The sequence below is a fragment of the Chelonia mydas genome, chromosome 4 (assembly GCF_015237465.2).
Source record: "Chelonia mydas isolate rCheMyd1 chromosome 4, rCheMyd1.pri.v2, whole genome shotgun sequence".
Lineage (NCBI taxonomy): Eukaryota > Metazoa > Chordata > Testudines > Cheloniidae > Chelonia > Chelonia mydas.
In genome coordinates, this window is record NC_057852.1 from 131,642,660 (window position 1) to 131,663,467 (window position 20,808).

Genomic DNA, 20,808 nt, shown 5'->3' on the forward strand with positions numbered 1-20,808 from the left:
GGGCACCTTACCTCTCTAAAACTGTGTGCAACACAAAGGTCAGCTGTAGGCAGTGGGAGGAGGGGGTGAAGATGCTGTGCCTAGGGGCACGTAAGGTGTAAGGAGAACTAAGATATAGGAAAAACTAACCAGTGTTTTGAACAAAAGACTCAGAGTTTCAAACTGACACAGAAGGAGACAGAGTTTGGTGTACTTTGTGAAGAGGAGTGAAATGGTCAAAGCGATGGAAGATGATTTTTTAATGTTTGCACTTTGGGTGTTACGGAGAGGGAGAGATAAAAAGATGGGAGGCCAAAAAGGAGGAAGTTACAGCAGTCAAGGTAACAGATGATGACTAAGGCACGAGCCAGGGTTTTAGAAGTAGAGACAGTGTGGAAAGGAGGGATTTAGAAGATGCCACAGAGGAAGAAGTGATAGGATTTTGCTAAAGGCTTGGGGGGGGCATGCAGGGGGAAGGACAATAAAGTGTCAACAATGACAGTGCAAATGCAAGCCTGAGTGACACAGACAGAGCAGCTGTCACTGGAGCAGGAGAAAGGTGAGTGAAAGAGAAGGGTAATGGAGGAAGGATAAGAAGTTCATGGGGTAATCATTCCATTTCACTGACAGCTACAAATCATGAAATGCTGTAATTCCAATGGCAAGACGATGCAACATATATTGATCAAGTACACTGCACTGCAGGACTATATATATATTACAACAATAATAGTCACAAAGGATATGAAAATTAGGGGCCAATATTAAAACTGGCTAATTGTGTTCAGTGGCTAAATAGTCTGTGGTTACATACCCTTAGTATTTGGATTATTGTGCTATTTCCAATTGTAAGTATATGCAAATATAAGGGAGTGCTGTAGATCGGTGATTCCTAAAATTTTGGGCCATTGACCACCAGAAGTCCACAGATCACTTGACGGGTGGACTGTGGACAGCTGACTGGTCACCTGGTGCTAACCCTCCTTCTTGTTTCCCACTGTTAAAGTACATTGACATAAGCTAAAAATACAAGAAGTATTTTTCTAACATCACTTTTCCTGTCAGCAACTTCTGCAAATTTCTATGAGGAAGTTACTTGCTCATGAAAGGGAAAGGAGCATCAATCACAGATGGTAAGAGCATGGTCCATGAGACACTCTCTGTTAAGGTATGCTCCACTGTTACCATCTTGTAGTGTGCTTTCTTGAGGAGTTTCAGTTTCTACTGACTGACCCTCCTTAGTTTGCTCTCAGTCAGGTCAATGCCTAGACCCTCACCTCCAATTATGTCTATGTGACATATTGTGACAAAGCTCTGTCCTTGCCTCCGTGGGTCCTGTGTTTCCTGGTGGATTTCGCTAGCCTCAGAGGCTCACTGTGACCCTCCACGTAACCCTTCTCTCTCTAGAGACAAGGGTCACAGTCTACTGAGCCATTTTCATCATAAGCCTGTGAGGGAGGTGAGGAGAAGTTATCCTTCCTTGCACAGTCTCTGTTGTCTCCCAGTCTCAGTGATTAATCAGGGGGCAAAGGTGGGCGGGGGGGGGGCGGGAAGAGCCGGGGCCCATCCTCTACTCTGGGCTCCAGCCCAGGGACCCTAACAGTATCAGCTATGCTAGCTTTTAGAAACATGACATGCACAATTCCCTGGGCTACTTCCCCCACAGCAGCCCTCACTTCCTCAAGCTCAACTTCACCCTTATCTCAGAGCCTCCTTCCTTGTGCCTGATATGGTGTGTACTACTCAGCCTCTCCAACAGCACAACTTCCTCCCACAGCTCCTGACATGCACACCCACCTGACTGACTGGGAGGCTTTTAACTAGTTTCAGCCAGCCCCTGATTGGCTTCAGGTGTCCCAATCAACCTAGCATTCTCCCTGCCTTCTGGAAAGTTCTTAATTCGCCCCAGGTATCTTAACTGACCTGGAGCAGCTGCCATTTCACTTATCCTGGTACCAGGGATTTGTTTAGCTTGGAGCTAACATATTTATTTCCCACTACTTTTCTATAGCCATCTGGCCTTGACCCGTCAGAATATTAATATATATATATATATATATATATATATATGTCCTTCACTTTTGGGGCTTGCAGTTTCCTTCCATCTTCTGGCTGTTTTCTCAAAGGCAGCCTGATGTGAGGCTGTCACCCCTTTGTTGTCCCAGGCCTTTCTGCTTTTCTTTCCTTCTCTGCACTCTCCCCTTTAAAGCAGACATTGTTTCCTATATTGGTTGCAGCTGTGGGTGCCTGCCTCAATGATTGGCAGCTGTGGCAGCTGCCTGGGGTTATGGTCAAGCTGCTTGCTTGTAAACAGGACAGACTCGGCTCTCGCTCTATCACAGTGCAGTCTGGGGATTGTCGACCCTGTTAATATCCTCCCCTGCAAGGCCAAAGCCCAGCCTTGGCTGGCATAGGCCAGGTCCCTGGACCGAAAAATGGTGTTGCAATGCAAACTTCCTGCTTGGTGCTCTATCCATATGGTTGTAATGACAGGTATCATCTCATGGGATCATACGCAAGGGAGTATGATCCTTAACAAGTGTGAACTCATTCCCTAGAAGATAGTACCACAGGCTTTCTATTGTCCATTTGGTAGCCAAGCATTCTTTCTATCACTGAGCATGTGCTCTTGCAGGGGAAGTTTCCAGCTGATATATACTATCAGATGTTCTTCTCCATCTACCTCTTGAGAAAGGACCATCCCTAGTCCTATCACCAATGTGTCTGTTTGTAGTATGATCTCCTTTTCAAAGTTTGGGCTATACAGCACTGGGTGTCCGCAGAGTATGGTCTTGAGTTTTTGAAAGGCAGTTTTGCGGATGGGTGTCCAGAGTGCCTGTCTTGGGGAGGCATCCCTAGTTAGGTCAGGCAAAATGGGGTATAAATCAGTGACAGTATCCAGGTTAGCCTAGGAAGGCATGCACTTGCCTTTTGGTCATGGGGTCTTGTATGCCTGTGAGGCATGAACTTTATCCACCAATGGACTTGTCCTCCACCAGCTCTCGGTCCCAAGCAATGAGCTTCTTCCTTTCCTATTGCACATTTAGCTGGGTTTGCTGTTAACCCAGCTTCTCTCAGGAATGGGAGTCCCAATCCTTGATATAGACACCTACATCATCCAAAAAGAAAAGGAGTACTTGTGGCACCTTAGAGACTAACCAATTTATTTGAGCATAAGCTTTCGTGAGCTACAGCTCACTTCATCGGATGCATACTGTGGAAAGTGTAGAAGATCTTTTTATACACACGAGGCATGAAAAAATACCTCCCTGCACCCCACTCTCCTGTTGGTAATAGCTTATCTAAAGTGACCACTCTCCTTACAATGTGTATGATAATCAAGGTGGGCCATTTCCAGCACAAATCCAGGGTTTAACAAGAACGTCTGAGGGGGTGGGGGATAGGCCCTGTGATGAACATCAGCCACACTATCAGAGGCTCGTTCACCTGCACATCCATCAATGTGATATATGCCATCATGTGCCAGCAATGCCCCTCTGCCATGTACATTGGTCAAACTGGACAGTCTTTACGTAAAAGAATAAATGGAAGCAAATCAGATGTCAAGAATTATAACATTCATAAACCAGTCGGAGAACACTTCAATCTCTCTGGTCATGCGATTACAGACATGAAAGTTGCGATATTACAACAAAAAAACTTCATATCCAGACTCCAGCGAGAGACTGCTGAATTGGAATTCATTTGCAAATTGGATACAATTAACTTAGGCTTGAATAGAGACTGGGAGTGGCTAAGTCATTACGCAAGGTAACCTATTTCCCCTTGTTTTTTCCTACCCCCCCCCCCCCGACATTCTTGTTAAACCCTGGATTTGTGCTGGAAATGGCCCACCTTGATTATCATACACATTGTAAGGAGAGTGGTCACTTTAGATAAGCTATTACCAACAGGAGAGTGGGTTTGTGTGGGGGGGGGTGGGGGGGGGGAGAGAAAACCTGGATTTGTGCTGGAAATGGCCCAACTTGATTATCATACACATTGTAAGGAGAGTGATCATTTTAGACGGGCTATTGCCAGCGGGAGAGTGGGGTGGGGGGAGGTATTTTTTCATGCTTTGTGTGTATAAAAAGATCTTCTACACTTTCCACAGTATGCATCCAATGAAGTGAGCTGTAGCTCACGAAAGCTTATGCTCAAATAAATTGGTTAGTCTCTAAGGTGCCACAAGTACTCCTTTTCTTTTTGCGAATACAGACTAACACGGCTGTTACTCTGAAACCTACATCATCCAAGTATGCCACTGCATATTGATTATGCTGTTGGAGTAATCGGTCCATCCAACATTGAAAAGTGGCCATCACCATGTGTTCCAAAGTGCACGATCGTAAATTAAAATAGGCCTAGTGGTGCAGAAAAAAGCCATCTTGTCCTAAGAATCTGTTTTAATGGCAAAGTGTGGGTAGTCTTAGGAGCTGTAGTCCACAGTGATATGTCTTCCAGGTAGCTGGTGGCATAGTCCATGATGACAAGTATATGCTCATGTCCAGAAGCACTCCACTCTTGAGGTCCTATAAAGTCAATTCCAATTCTTTCAAAGGCAGTCTCCACCAAGGGGAGCAGTATTAGTGGAGCCCACAGGATTCCCCTAGGGATTGTTAATTTGCATTTGGGACATGAAGCACAGAAATTATCTATTTCTTAAAGACCCTTGGCCAAAAGTATCAGGCAAGGAGCCTAGACTGGGTCTCGTCCTTCCCAAGATGCCTCGCATATTGTGTGTGCCAGATGCAGTAATTTGCTGCAATATACACAAGGTACTAGCAACTGTGTCTGTATTTCTTGTGTCTGCTAGTCTTGGTCTACATGAAGTAACTGTAACATTATCCATTGACTTTCCCCTGCATGTTGATTTTTTCTCACATTAAGAAGGGTGCCATTAAACATTCAACATTTGCAATTCCGTAAATCTGTGGAAGCATGCTTCCTTCTAGTCTAAATATAGGAGGTTTCTGGACTTAGTACAGGAAGCTGGGTTGGTGAACAGTGAGCTTTTAATGGAACTCTATGTATGGGGAATAATATCAAAACTATCTGCAGGGCTCATCATTCTTTGCATAATACTCTGAAAACACCTGCCTATAGGTTCACAGCATCACACAATAAAAATTAACTGTTTCAAGCCAATGACTGCTGTGAGTTTATAGAACAGTCATGATCCTACCGAAAAGTTTAGATTAACTGTGGCTCCTTCACTTTTTGCCATGCAAAAATAATCTGGTATGAGTACTTAAGTTCCAGATCAATTTTTTCTTCATTTGATGGAACGGTTACACACAACTACCTGTTATGGGTATAGTTTTCTGAAATACGGCACCATATGTGCATCAGTAAACATTATGTGTAGAGTAAATTAAACTGAGCCTTATAATTACGCAGTAAGGAAATTACTGCAGACCTGAAAGAGTAAATCAGCATTATTAAAACACTCTCCATTTCCTCTGAAGCACTCTCAAGTGTCATAAAAACTCAATGTCACAGTGATAAACATCTAGAAGAAATATATTTTGAAATGGGCAACAAAAAGACACGGGAATTCAAATAAGCCTTTTAAGTTCAAGTCCAAACCACCATTAAAATGAAGTTTAGGAACCGGCTCTTGCCCCTAATTTTGACATCAGATATTTAGATATTTATTTAAAGCAACTATTCATAGACTAAATATACTAATGGTTCTATTAAATAGTAGAAGACAAAAATAGTTTCAGAAATGTACACCTTGCCAGAAACCTACACCTTTCTGAGTCCAATCCTACAAATGACAGGTTTCAGAGTAGCAGCCGTGTTAGTCTGTATTCGCAAAAAGAAAAGTGATGCATCCGATGAAGAGCTGTAGCTCACGAAAGCTTATGCTCAAATAAATTGGTTAGTCTCTAAGGTGCCACAAGTACTCCTTTTCTTTTTGCAATCCTACAAAATGCCTCTAATTCACAGTATCTTCGGTGCTGGCAGTGACTTGAATGGAAGGTGAAAGATCTCAGCACTTTGTTGTATTGTGCACTCATTCCCTGTACTTTGAGTAATTCAGCAACATACCCAGATTTCTATCCAAGACCAATATACCTTTGTACCAAGCTTTAGAGCAAATGATTTAATTAAAGTACATATATACACAAAAACAATAACAGTACATATGCACTAAACATTATACATGGCAAAATCAAGTATCCCTTTGTGCTACCAAGTGATTTCACAGAAACAGCTTCCTGATTTCCACAACCAAGAGCAATAGAGGCACTGCAGTCGAAGCAGTGATATATTAAGCCTCAAGAATGAAGCTGATGAGATTCCAATGAGGAAAGGCTGATGCTGCAAGTGGCCTTAAGTTCAAAGTTATATACAAGCTCACTCAGGGAGGAGTCACTTTCAGAAATGTTAACATTTTATCAGGAAGCATTCTGATGTAGCAGGATGAAGCAATGTCACCAATCACACTGCAAATTCTCTGGGGGACAACTGAAACTTCATCTCTGGTAATACAATGCAACCTTAGAAAGGGAGGGTCAAATGGCTAATTTATTCATCTACAAGCTGACTGTAACATGACTTTGCATCAACTTTGCCTCTGCAAAATAAGTTGCTAGCAAATGCTCATCTAAGACTTAATTTAAAGCTGCAAGCTCTTCTGGATATTCTACTATTACATAACAAATATATACAGCTTTTCAATCTTCAGAATTATTTTATAAACTATCTAATGAATCCTCACAAGGCCCCTGAATTGGGTATTGTGGTGCCTGTGAAGCTCTCAGCTACTATCATGAAGGAAGCCATGAACCCAGAGAGATAGATTTGAGTCCATAGACTAAGAACATTATGTAAGAGTCTATCCATGGTATAATTTACATTATATGGGTTTAGATACCATAAAACGTACTCCAACAGCATACATTTTTCAGGGTTAGGTGTCTCCTTTGTCTAACAGCTTGGCCTAAAGGACATGTTTTTACTCCTGGAGACTCTAGTGTATACATGAATTTTCAATGGCTTTCAAAGTGCTGTAAAATACAATTTTTTCCCAGAGTTCATAAGCAACGGTAATGCAACTTCCTCTAAATGGCGTTGCCCCACATAAGGAGCATAAAATAATATGCTGTCTCCCGAGTGCTAAGACAAGAGATGTAACAAGAAGGACCAAGGATATCCTGGAGAATGTTGTCTAATTCCACCTACTGTAGTCTACACTAGAGAAAAAAGTTACACAGAATCATGGACAGTTTCTGAGACCTGCAAAAAGTGCTAAAGATGGAGTTAAATCGAGAGGTTTTCTCAAAGATCCTGTTAGTAGGTTGATACAGGAAACCAATTAATAAGTGTGCCAATGATACAGAGGGTTTTATTTATGAATTATATAAACTTACATATAAATATATAATGTGTTTCATGGTTTTCTACAATTCGAAAGACTTGGACCACCAAATGTATTTACTGAAATGAAAATGTTATCTCAGTGATTTTTGGATTTTAACTTTACAATCCTGATTCCTATTCTTTTATTATAACATCCTGTGAACTAAAGTTCTGCAGAGGAAGTAAACTCCGTTTCACAAAAGACTGAGATTCTGAAACCTGTTTTCATGACTATTCAGAACTAAACCCCAAAACTTCTAAATTCTCCACAACAGAAAGCTCCAATTTGGTTGCCATTGGTGTAGTTGTTTTGGAGAGGTCAACTACTGTAACTCAAAGAAATACTGGCAAATAGTGGCTGAACCAGATCAGCTGCTAAACTGGAGGAGAGTCTGGGGCACAGAGACTGTGGCAGCAAGGGCAGGAGGCAGCAGAATTGACAGGTGGAACACCAGTGGTGGTGACAGTCGAACAGCTGGTACACTGCTAACTCTGCTCCAAATGATCTATAGCCATGTTGGCCATCACTGTGCATTCAGCCTGCATGTAAGCCAAATTCTTCCCTGCTTATCTTTGTTCCAATGTTACTGCAGAGTCACAGTGTCTCAAAGATTGTGTGTACATGCTGTTTCCGATTAGCTGTAATATTTAAACGATAGATTTATTATTTTTTCTCAATAGAGAGAACATACAAACAAAATAACTGGCAATAGCAGGCTTCTCACTGCTGTGATCTTTCTTGTCAGCCGTAGCATGGTGTGAAGGATGTTTCCAGTTTAGGAGGGCTGGTTTGTTTTCTTTAGACAAACTTGTGTGTATAAAAAAGCAAAACATCCTGCCAATTGGCACAACTTGTTATCAGACACAGAACTCTCTGCTTTTCCCAAACAACTGAAAACGAAGTAAGTGGCAGCAAGAAGCAGTAGGTTGCTGTGGGACACTTGCTTCTAAGCACTGATTCAGTCTGACTCAGTTTGATATTATTTTCATTCACAGTTGACATAAAGGTGTAAAAATTAGATCTACATAATATTTTTCAAATACCCAGAAGATTCAAAGTGATGATTATACAATGTGTTATTCCTCCAAAAGAGGAAAACTGATACTGCTAGAAATTGTGAGATGGATTTTTTAACACCAGATTCCCCACCCACAACCATGTCAGCATGTTTGTGCATTCCTTTGTCTAACTAAATAAAAACCTCAATGAGATCTGTGGTAGAGTGACCTGGGAAAAAGGAATCAGTCTGACTGCTGAAGCCTGGGAAGAGAGCCCTTTCTGACAGATGGAAGACAATCCCTCCCTTGCCCACAAATTCATTTTGTAGATCACTCAGTTCTAGGGCAATAACAATGAGCTTGGGGAGTTTGATTGACAAGAACTGAAAGAGGCTCCTACTCGAAAAAGTGACTCCGTAAAAAGGGTATTATTCTGCTTAGCGTATGTGCAATGTGCCTCAGGTAGCCCATGACCAGGATTCATCACCAAATTTGGTCTGCTAGTTGGATCATTAGCTTCCCTGGCCCAGGCCAGATACTGATGGGGAGCACAGCATGAACACTGAACCATGCCCCCGGATGGCATGATGCAGCTCCACGTTTGTTGTCCCGGAAATATGTCTGCTTATAATTTGATTAATTCACAAGTAAAAAGATTGCAAACTGCCAGGCTTGCACTCTCAAACTTGGTTCATTTCTTCTTGAACCTCATTGCCCATAATAAAGAATCTGTTGGACAAATCCTGCCAACTCCACTGGGCAACCCCACACATGCAAACACCCTGTCTTCAAATGATGTCCTCAGTGACACCGGTGTAATATCATTGCTTATGTGGGATTGCTTATCTGTAACTGAGTGGAGATTAGCACACATTCTCTTGGTGATGCAGAAGGAGAAATAGAATGCAGTTTATGTCTCTTAGCTGTGAACAATTTCCCCTCTGATTATACACTCTTCAGTGCAGTGACTCTGTCTTCCTGTTCATTTCCATACCACCTACTACATTTGTGATTTGATTATAATGAGAAGGGCTTTGGGCCACTACCATAACTCGAATAAATAACAGACTCTTCAGGGCTAGCAGGAATAAAACCCAGTTAGAATGTTAGAGGTTTTGGTTCCAATTCTACAAAAACTGACATACACTTAACTTTGATCACATGATTAGCTCCAACTTATTTTTGTGATTGAAGTAGTAGAGATGATGCCAAATGCACACAAGGAGCAGTTGTGTTGAGTAAGGAGGTGCCATTTTTACATAGTCCCATCTGAGACTGGAACCTGATTTCAGACGTGAGCAATACAAGTGTTGCTGGGAGCCCCACACAGAATAGCAACTCGTGTGTTGACCTTGTACTTCACTCTAGCAGAGGGAACAGAGTGAGAAACAAGATATGGTGCAAACCACACTCTTGCAGCTTGAGGTCTCACAAATCAGGAGGCTGGACCTGCAGAGAGACAGTATTTTTCTGCTCTCATTAACTGTAGCAACAGAGACAATGTTAGCTTTCCTACAGCATGGCTGATGATTCATACTGTGTGGGGGTCCAACTATAACACATTGTAAAACTGCAATGTTTTTATTATTACAGTATTGCAATGGGCATTGAGGCCAATATTTTCAAACCTGGGTGTCAAAAGGGAAGTAGCTAAATGTATGGCCTAATTTTCAAGGTGATGAGCACTAACATACATAAAAACTGTGGATGCCTAGCACCACTGCAAGCAAGGCTACTTAGACAGGTACCTAAATACAGACTTAGGTGCTTATGTCATCATGTTTATTTGCATAGTTTGGTCTGTTTGTATACAGCAATGGTCTGACTGGCCAGCCGATCCTTTCTGACAATGTCTCAACCACGGACCAACTCAGAGCTGGGATTTCATCACCCAAAAGAGGAGGAAGATCCTTCTACCCTTAATGTGAAATTGGTAAAACACCAAGGAGATTTAATTTAGGGGGAAAAATCCAACTCCATCCTCCCCGACTCAATTTCCCATCCCCAGTTGCAGAGTTTTGCACCATATTATTCTGTTACAAAATACATTGCCTAGTAGAATAAGAAAAAAAAAATAGTATGGAAAAAGCAATAAGCACCTTTTCACTTCTGTTTTTCCATCTTCTCCCTATTCATATGCCATTTCCATTTAACAAGCATTCTAGCTGAGTTTCCTTTTAAAATGTTAGAGGCTTTGGCTCCCATCCTACAAACACTTACACATGTGCTTAACGTTTGTCACACGAATAGTTTAGTGTATTTCAATGGGACTACTCCTGTGAGCAAAGATAAGCACGTACGTCGGTAGCTGCACAACTGGCTTTAGTGGTTCCCGAGTTAACTAAAGCTTAGAGTGTTTTCCCTTCTCCCAGACATAAAGAGCACCGGGTGATTCATCTAGCAGGTAATTCAGTTTCTCCATTGTTACTCAGCGGGTACCAAACCTGCTGCCACCATTAATTATAATGTAATAATAAATTGTAAACAAATCATGCATTTTTCTAATTCTACTCGTGTCAAAGAGAGTCTGAACATGCAGAACTATGACTTTCCTGAAAATGAACATGCATAATGAACACAAAGTACCTGTCTTCGCAGATCCCTTGTTTTTTTGGTCATCTTGTCAATGGCAATGTTCAGTGGGTCCCCTTTTTCTTTTCTCCCAGTCTATTTAAAAAAATATGTTTTTACAGTTAGAAAAAAACAGTTCAAAGATGCAAAAAATACAGTCTAAATATACAGGTTTTAAAATTCTGAAAATGTATCAAAAAAAGCATTTCAAAAGCCACCTAAATATCTATGTATACATGCAGTAAATCTATCTCTGTATTGTTTGCACCCATCACAGCACAAATCAAGGTTTCTTTTCAATATACGTTATCAGCCACACTATTAAGGGGACGCTGCTGTGTATAGCAGATTTTTGAACAATTCATAAAAGGATAAAAAAGGGAGATTAATGTGACTCACTAGACCGTTCAGAACTTTTGCACTGATACATTATGTTTGCATGCTCTAGCACTTGCTGCCAAAATCTGGCAAGACCTCTCACTATATAACAAATATTAAGAGTTTCTAATCTCTGTCCTGCCAGGCGGTGGGTATGTTAAACACGATAATAAGCAGCAAAACAGCTTGAGGACTGAATGAAAATGTTCCATATGACTGTAACAAGAATTGTACTGGCAGACATTAGATATAGTATAAAGGAGACTTCCACTTAAAACGCTCTCTTGTGCAGGAAGTCTCGAAGCAAAGATTCTCAATGAAGATTAAAAAGGGGAGGGAAAGAAAGGGGAAGTTTTCTGCAGCTTAGTGTTAAAAAAAAAAAAGTTTTAAGGTTCCAAGGTACAAAAAAGCTTTAAGTGACTGTCAGATGTATTACCTTTCTTTTAAGAAAAGGCTCCTTCTCTAAAGATTTGTTAAATTTTGTATCATATTGAAATCCATTTGATAAGGGTTTTTTTTTTATAAACAACAAAGATCTCTTCAATCCTTTCTCCCATTTTCTTTTCCCACATCTGTTTTCAAATATCATATTTACAATTATCCCCCGCATACCATTAACCAAGATTTTGTACTTCCAACAGAGCCTAACTGCATATGTTTCTGGGATCTACTGAAAATTCACTTTCAAAAGGTTTTTTAAACATACCCTTTCAATAATGATTTCTCTAAGACATATGACTATGCTATCAACTCTATACGGTCATCTTCTCATCCTCTGCTTTAACTGGTTAGCTGAGTCAATGTTTGACTTATATTACTGTAATGTTAATTTTGATAAAAGGCCAATGCATTTATAATCATTCAGGAATCTGTAAATCCTCTTTTCTCAATCTCGAAATTCAAACATTACAGTAGCAAAAGACAATAGGATTTCAAACAAAATACAATTTTACTCCTTAGGTTCAGAAAAAAAAAATCAGTGATAAACCGATTGAAGTGAATTGTACACACCCACAGGAGAGAACAGGAACAATATACCCCTTCAATATTTTACAACAGAAAATATTTGTGTAGCCCACTGGTGAGTTTGCATTACAGGTGTGTCATTCCCCCTACCCCAAGCCCCTAGTGTGTCAGTCAAGTTAGTGGGCACCATGTTTTTAAGTGGTTAGCCTACAGTTTGTCAAGGTGAAATTTAACATAAAAAAGGAAAGAGATTTGGACTGATATGATATGTAATCAAAACATATTTAAATTGTGACAACAGAAAGAGGGATTGTCAAGTGTGCTGGTCTATATAATATATAAATACAGTCGAGGTGCTAGTTTAAACTTAGAATATAAAGTGGTACTCTCATTAAAAAAAATCCAGTAACTCTGTTACATATATATTAACTGTTTGCAGTAACAAGGGTTGGTGACATTAGTATTCAATGCCACTTTCATTTCTCTGTTGCGTGACTCCATGTATGTAATGTTATTTAAGGTCTCTCTTTCTCCTCTCTCTTCTAGCTGGCTACCGGGTGAAGTTCTGATCACAGAGCTGTGGCAAGAGGTACAACTGTATGAAATGTTTTAATCCATGTATTGCTGTCATAGGGATAATACCTCATTGTTATGTAAAAAGAGCTGCTGATAAACAATGCAAGTTACTCTGCATATTAGCAAAATGATAATAATTAATAAGCTAATCAACAGAATTTAAAGCCACTTCAGGATGAACTTTTTAAATAGTCACATCACTACGCAACAATTGACTAGCATTTTTGTACTAATTTGGTGCAGTGTAAATTTTTCTTGGGTCCTTCCTTGATTTCAGTGATGCAGGATCAAGCAATTCCATTTAGCACCCATTAAAATGGATCATAAAGCTGCCCTGACCAGGCAGCTGGTAATTCCCCCAGAGTTCAATCCTCTCAGTGCAGGGGCCAAGCCAGGGCTGATGGGGGACAAAGATAGAGCGTGCTGTGCTGTGGCTATCTCCAGCCATTCTAAGAGCCATTGCAAGGCACAATAATTTATAGCAGCGAACCTGAGGCTTGTTTAAATTATGCCATGGACTGAACCAAAATCAAAAGTCCTGGGGGAGAACAGAGATGGGATACATCCATATTTTTCTCCCTTCCCCTGCCCCTCACAACCAGGTCCTGTGCAAGCAGAACTCTACTGTAGCTGAAGATCTAGCCTTTGCAATTCAGTTATGAATGTCCCAAATGTAATTTCTTGGGAGACTGTTCTGATGTCTGACACGACTACTCATGCTCAGGATAATTCTGGGCGACATTCAGCCTAAATGTACACCATCTGAATTTCAACACATGATTTTGATTGACCCAATATGCTTTGGAAGTCATGTCACTCCCTCCTGAGAAATTCCTCTGTCATTGCTGTTTACATTTGTAAAGAGTTACAATGCCTCCCCCAGGACACAGTTTTAAACAGGAGAGCAAGACAACACCTTAAATAAATAGCATTATTGGCAAAAATGGTAGGGCACATGATGTTACATAACATCCAGCAGCTCTGTCAAATCCCATCTGTTGTTGGCTGAAAATATATATGTTATAAAAGTTTATTTATTGTAGTCTTTAAAATCTCTTGTATAGAAATTGTTACGGGGTAGATCTTCTGCCTGCGTTCCTTGAAGGGAACTGACTGACAAAATGAGGCCTATACCCAATATCATGGTATTTCTCTGTTCCTCCCTTCCAATCCAGGGGGCATGAAAAGTACTTTGGAAGTGTGAGAGACAGATGCAGAACCAATGGCATGTGTGGAAGAAGGGAATGTGGGGCCCACACAGCCCCAGACATGGGAGGGAGAAGGAAATGGGAGGCCCAAAGAGGCTCTGGCATGAGAGGGTAGAATGGAGTAACCCAGATACAGGGGAAGGTGGAGATGCGGGGCACACGCATCAGCTTCAGCCAGGTCAGTGATTCCAGCATCACAACTCAAGCTTAACTATTCACATATTATATCTCTGTCAGGACATTTTCACAGTACCACCTCCATCAATTTTAGTACCATCCAAATAGCCTGGGAGCCATTCCTCGCCTTGTCTGATTTCTTTTCAGCCAACTGGGATGGGTCTTCTTCAATGGGCTCCTGACAAGTATTTGGGGGGAGGGATAGCTCAGTGGTTTGAGCATTGGCCTGCTAAACCCAAGGCTGTGAGTTCAATCCTTGAGGGGGCCATTTAGGGGGTTCTGGGGCAAAACTGGGGATTGGTCCTGCTTTGAGCAGGGGGTTGGACTAGATGACGTCCTGAGGTCCCTTCCAACTCTGATATTCTATGAATCTATTAGCGATTATCTTCAAAAAACTGTGGAAGATGAGAAAGATTCCAGAGGATGGGAAACGGACAAATATAATTCCAATCTATAAAAAAAGGGAAATAAGGACAACCCAGGAAATTACAGACCAATCAGCTTAACTTCAGTACCCAGAAAAATAATGGAGCAAATAATTAAACAATAGATTTGCAAACACCTAGAGGATAATAAGGTGATAAGTAACAGTCCGCAAGGATTTGTTAAGAACAAATTGCATCAAACCAACCTAAAAGCTTTCTTTGACAGGGTAACAAGCCTTGTAAATAGGGGGGAAAGCCATTCCCAGAGAACAGTTATCAGTGGTTTACAGTCAAACTGGAAGGGCATATCTAGTGGAGTCCTGCAGGGGTCAGTTCCGGATCCAGGTCTGTTCAATATCTTCATCAATGATTGAGATAATGGTATAGAGAGTACTCTTATAAAGTTTGCGGACACTTTTGCAAAAAAAAGCAATTATCATTCTGGGATGTATTAGCAGGAGTTTTGTAGAGAAGACATGAGAAATAATTCTTCTGCTCTACTCCTCGCTGATTAGGCCTCAGCTGGAATGTTGTGTCCAGTTCTGGGCTCCACATTTCAGGAAAGATGTGGACAAATTAGATAAAGTCCAGAGAAGAGCAACAAAAATGACTAAAGGTCTAGAAAACATGACATGGGAGAGAAGATTGAAAAAACTGGATTAGTTTAGTCTAGAGAAGAGAAGACGGAGAGGGGACATGATAACAGTTTTCAAGTACATACAAGGTTGTTACAAGGAGGAGGGAGAAAAATTGTTCTTCTTAACCTCTGAGGATAGGACAAGAAGCAATGGGCTTAAATTGCAGCAAGGGCAGTTTAGGTTGGCCATTAGGAAAAACTTCCTGTCAGGATGGTTAAGCACTGGAATAAATTGCCTAGGGAAGTTGTGGAATCTCCATCACTGGAGATTTTTAAGAGCAGGTTAGACAAACACCTGTCAGGGATGGTCTAGATAATAATCAATCCTGCCATGAATGAAGGGGACTGGACTTGATGACCTCTCGAGGTCCCTTCCAGTCCTATGATTCCATTGTTTCTGTGATGTCTATTAGCTGGGAAATGGGGATTTCATTACTCTCACAGCCTCAGCTTCCACTACAGTCTCAATTTATGGGAGCAGCCAAGCTAAGAATTTTCCCCTCCCACTCCCAGATAACTTCTCAGATGGTTTGTAAGCCTAAAAAGCTATTTACACATAAAAAGTTGGAGAGCACAGAGTGCTCAGCCTCCATGAACAACCAAGTGTGCGACACTCCAGTTATTTCCCCCTCTCAAAACTCAACAGTCAAAATATTTCCTGAACCATGAAACAGAAAAACATTAACTGGCCTCCATAAATTGAGCAAAGTCAAAGTCAACAGTTGCCACAGAGTTATTTTTAAGCTAATACAGTAACTCAATTTACTTAGAGCAAATAACGAGAGTATCCCAAATACTCCACGCACAGAATTAGGAGTCAGTGTGGAAGGAATTCCATCCTCCAGTGCAATGAGGTGTTCTAACATGTAGTGGTTTTTATTCTTAAAACAATTTTCTCAGGAGCTGTTCACAGGTGCATGAAACTGAACTAAAGTTATATCTTTCTCTCTAAACATATTTCCATAACCACGATACCTGCTATTCCTTATACCTGCTTAGTAATCAAGACCCACTTTGACCAGCTTGAAGGCATTTACAGAACATTCTTTTGCAGCCCTAGAAATCGGTATGGGGAAAAGAGTTGGGCTACTGGGTTGCAGGCCAGTCAATCCAAAGCTATGGTGTATTGTGTATGTGATGTTATCAGACTCTAGGGAGGAGGCTTAGCTATTACAGAGGAACTCTGCTGCCAGTTTTGCATAAAATTAAATACTACACAAATGTGAGTTATTAGAGTTAAAAAAAAAAACAACTCCTGAAACTGACACACACAACACAACTAAGGGTGAATTGATATTTTTAATATTGGAGGTGCTTAGATAATTGTGGTGATGAACATTATTATAAAGGCATAGAGATGAAAAAGGGACCTTGAGCTGAGATCATGTATGCTGAATAATCACCCGACTGAGCATTATTACTCAGCCTCAAAAGCCTCAAAAGCTAGATTTGATTAGCCAGAAGAAAGGTGACTGTAAACCCACGTACAAACAGGGCTGAGGTAGGTGCTACACAGGACTCAAAGTTGCTTCTGTGATTACAGAGCTGCATTGTTCTGGTGCAGACAGACGGCACATTTGTTGTTATGTCACCAATAAAGAGGAAGACTTCAAAGTAAAAAGTATGGAAGAAACTACCTACTTTTCCCTTTAAGACATCTTATCTGGAAGGCTAGACAGAATAATGGTTCAATTTATTACAATACAAAAAAAAAAAACCCTTCTCCAGCTGTGTGAGAAGGAATCAGAAGATGCTATCGTTTTTACACACTCAGACACCTTCTGTCTTCTCTACTCAGATAAGTGAAAGCTGGGATAGCTCAGTCTCATCATGTATGACATGTTGCATGACCAAGACAGACCTGCTGTCATTTATCCAGTAATTTAGCCCAAAGGAGATAGGTGGGAAGATTATCTATTGATCCAACAGCTACCGTTCCTTAACATACTTTTAACTATCACCTTAGTAGATGCCTCCACGATTAGAGTTTATTCACAACTGCAACACCACACTGTTAAGGTATACATTCATCTTCAAAAATATACCAGTCCTAATATCTTCTTTTCACTGCCGAACAATATCACTCTTTTAAAACTATGTTTCTGTTCAACATCTTCAGAAAAGTGATGAACTGAAACGTAGTACTAGAAAAAACAGACAAAACAACAGACCCAAGTGGCAGCTTTAAGTGGGAAGATAGGAAAATATGCACTGGTATTTTTAGCCCTATGGTAAGGAGACTAAGTCGGGTCAGGAGAAGACTATTCCACCTATCCTATCAAATAAAGGTAAATGTCAATGATATTTGAAAACCCCAGGCTAAGTGGAGACAATGGTCAGGAAAATATATTTTGGATGAAAAGTCAGGTCCCCATATGAATAATCTGAATAGAATACTGCATTAGCCATACATTAAGTAAAAATATGTAATATCTGACATATTAAGAAAAACAACAAAAAATTTTGGAAGTGATAGAAAGTTTTAAACACTTTCTCTCTCTCTCTGTATATATATATCAGCCACATACAAACCAATTTTAACCAGATTAACTAGAGCAAAATAGGGATAGATGTTCAAATGACAAAGCTGCCAGAGAACAGTATACTACGGACATTTTAATGAGAATTAGCACCGGTTAACCTTTTGTCACTTGAGAAAGCCATATTTAATTAACCCTTTTTTATCTCTGCACCCTGGAACAGTAACATAGTTGGACAAGGTTCAACATATATATCACAATTTCAATTGGCTAACATGCTTTGAATCACTTTGGGAAAACAGGCAATGGTTTAACGCTCAGCTGAATCTTTACTGTGGAAAAAATTGCCTACATTTATGTCATTTTTTTTAGAAAAATCCATCCTATTTAATTTTATACTTTCCCCAGCTTTAGTTTAAGAAAGGGCCTTCCACTCATCTATTAAAAAAAAATCTTCTGCTTCCTTCTTTCTAGCACCCTCCCAAGAAGACAACAAATCTTTTTAACTCTTAGACACATGGGGTGAATTTCTGGCTCCACTGAAGTCAATGGCAAAACTCCCATTGACTTCACTGAGGCCAGGATTTCAACTATGCTTTTAAGTAATACCAGGATATATTTTCATGTTTGAACAGTAGAAATGCCTCCTAATAATATGCACTCACTCAATCTGTCCTAATTCAAAGTGTGTGCGTGTAACTGTGTACGCACACAATTTTGTTAGGGATTTATCACATACTCAGTTTTAATGTGTATGTCCCATTTTTCTCTTGTCTGTTTCCATGATTAAGTGAAGGAGCAGTGGGAAACTTTGCATAGATCAGGAAAAGAGCCCCACTTGGGATTCTTATTCCTAGACAAGCCTTTCTTGTTAATACTGTTGTTTATGAAGAGGCATTTACATAGAGGTAGGCTGGCTCAGCTCACACAGAAAATCTGCAAGGACAGAGCAGAAAGATTACTGTATGTAAACTACCTTGCCTAACTGACCTACCGTGTTTATTCAGGGACCTTCCAAGCTTTAAGTCAGTTCCAGGCTGTGGCTCAGTGGAGACTAGTAACTTGTTCGTTAACACAAGTGCCAAACTCAAAATTCCCCCCAACTGTCTTCGTGGGTTTTCAATCACATTAAACATCCCCGGACAGATCTTTGTTGGTGTAATTAGCACTATCGCCGTGCCAGTGGCATCAATTCGCTCTCTGTACACAGCATCACAGAGATGCAGATATAACAGTCATAAAGGCATGTGCCTCTCCAGCATACCCCTTTTGGCCTGTTGTGGCCCTGAAGGCAAGCTGCACTCAGTGCCCCTGGGGTCTTTTCAAACAGTTACCCAGACGAGTTCAATCCCTCTTTGCAGGTCTGGTTTACGCTCTCATTCTACAGAGGGTAACTTACTTATTTAGCCACTCAAGTTCACACCCACCCATTCTCACACCTGTGTCAAAATCCTGCTCAGTTTCCACCCATGTGCAGGAGGTCCCAGCCCTCCTCCCAGAACTGGGTTGTACATCAGACAATCCTTCTTTCCCTCTCCTTAAGACTGGGGCCTCTTTTCCTTGGAGCTGGAGTCCTACTTTGGGCCAGCTGTCAAGCCTGCGGCAGCTTCTCCTCCAACTGGCCCTTTTCCCAGTCACCCTCAGGCTGGGAGGGTTCAGCAGGCCTATTTCCCCCTGCTGCTGTCTTCTCCCTAAACTCTGGGCCCTCATAGAAGCCTTCTTGCTCTCTGCAGTGTCTACAGGTATCTTCCCTCTATGCAGGAGGAGGGCAGCATTTATGCTTGCTCCTATTCCCAGCTCATTCTTCTTTGGCTGGGGAAGAGAAGCACTTTGTCCCATCCTCTCAGCACGGTTCCAGATCATAGTCCCTTAAAAAATACAGAACAGGAGTCCCTGTAAATGCTACTTCTTCCTGGGACCCCTTTCCTCTCCCCATATCTCCTCAGGCATTGAGTATCGGACCAGCCCAAACTGTTAAAGGGCTATGGCACATGATGGGGAGTATAGACCAGCCGGCAGTATTCCCTTTAAGGGGCCAGCTACCCACACATATTTGGTTTTGGCATGCACAGTAAAATGAAGGCAATGTAAGAGGAGTAAACCATGAGATGGAGAACATGTTAATATGTTTGGAGCACAAAGCTTCATTATGTATATGAGTTCAATGTCTGATTTCTATAACTCCACTATAAACAATAATGTGTAGATGTGTTCCCTGGTTTACTGTGTCACACAGATGAATGTAATTTGGCCTGGGATGCTTAAACAATTAGTAATATATTAGTAATGTGGAAACAATCCAATATTCCAGTCAAGAAAGGCTCCTATTAAGCCCTCATCACCGTCACATCTGAGCAGCTTCCTGGTGTATGTCAAATGATGTGACTAACATTTATCTCTCATCTTCTCATCCGGGGGGCGGGGGGGTAGGGGATTGTGGTGTAGGGGAGTGTTTCTGTTGACTTCAGTAGGCTTCAGAGACCCCAGTCAGGATTAGGGCTTGATTACACTCGTTGCTGCACAACAGCAATTGCCATTAAAAATACCACATTTATGTTATCACAAAGTGTTAATTAGTGGACAAAACGTATTCTTCTGATGCTACTCTGTGATGCTGAACTATGGGAACATTATGGCTCTGCAATGGCAAATGGTTTATTTATGTAAATGGTACATCCAGCTATGCATGACTGTAGTATGTATTTTTTCCACAACATCTGTTGTGCATGTTAGCCCCAGAGCCATTCAAGATCCAGGATAGTTTCCATAACGATACATAAATCCCATTGAGCCATTTAAAAGAAAAATCGCAAGAGGGGAAAAAGTTGGAGGTTTCAAAGGTGGGAGAAAAGGCTTAAATAAAACACCAATATTTTTTAGTTAGTAACATCAGAAATATTAGATAAACTGACCATTGTTTCAATCATCTGCCTGTTACTTTAATATTAAACATCACTGTATAAATGCTATTTGCATAGTCAGTATTCACTAAAAAATGGGGAATAACTGGCTCAGCAGTGATACTGCTGAAACGGAAGTGG

At 40.9% G+C, this 20,808-nt stretch overlaps 1 protein-coding gene across 4 annotated transcripts in view; it reads right to left on the reverse strand.

The window, feature by feature from the left end:
* The window catches only part of CTNNA2 (catenin alpha 2), a 775,924-nt gene that overhangs the window by 155,514 nt on the left and 599,602 nt on the right, over positions 1-20,808 (reverse strand). For all 4 annotated transcript variants that reach the window (XM_043544890.1, XM_037898317.2, XM_043544889.1 and 1 more), the window contains exon 8: positions 10,936-11,016. In XM_043544890.1, coding sequence (XP_043400825.1) covers positions 10,936-11,016 — 81 coding nt within the window. The remainder of the gene's footprint in view (positions 1-10,935; positions 11,017-20,808) is intronic.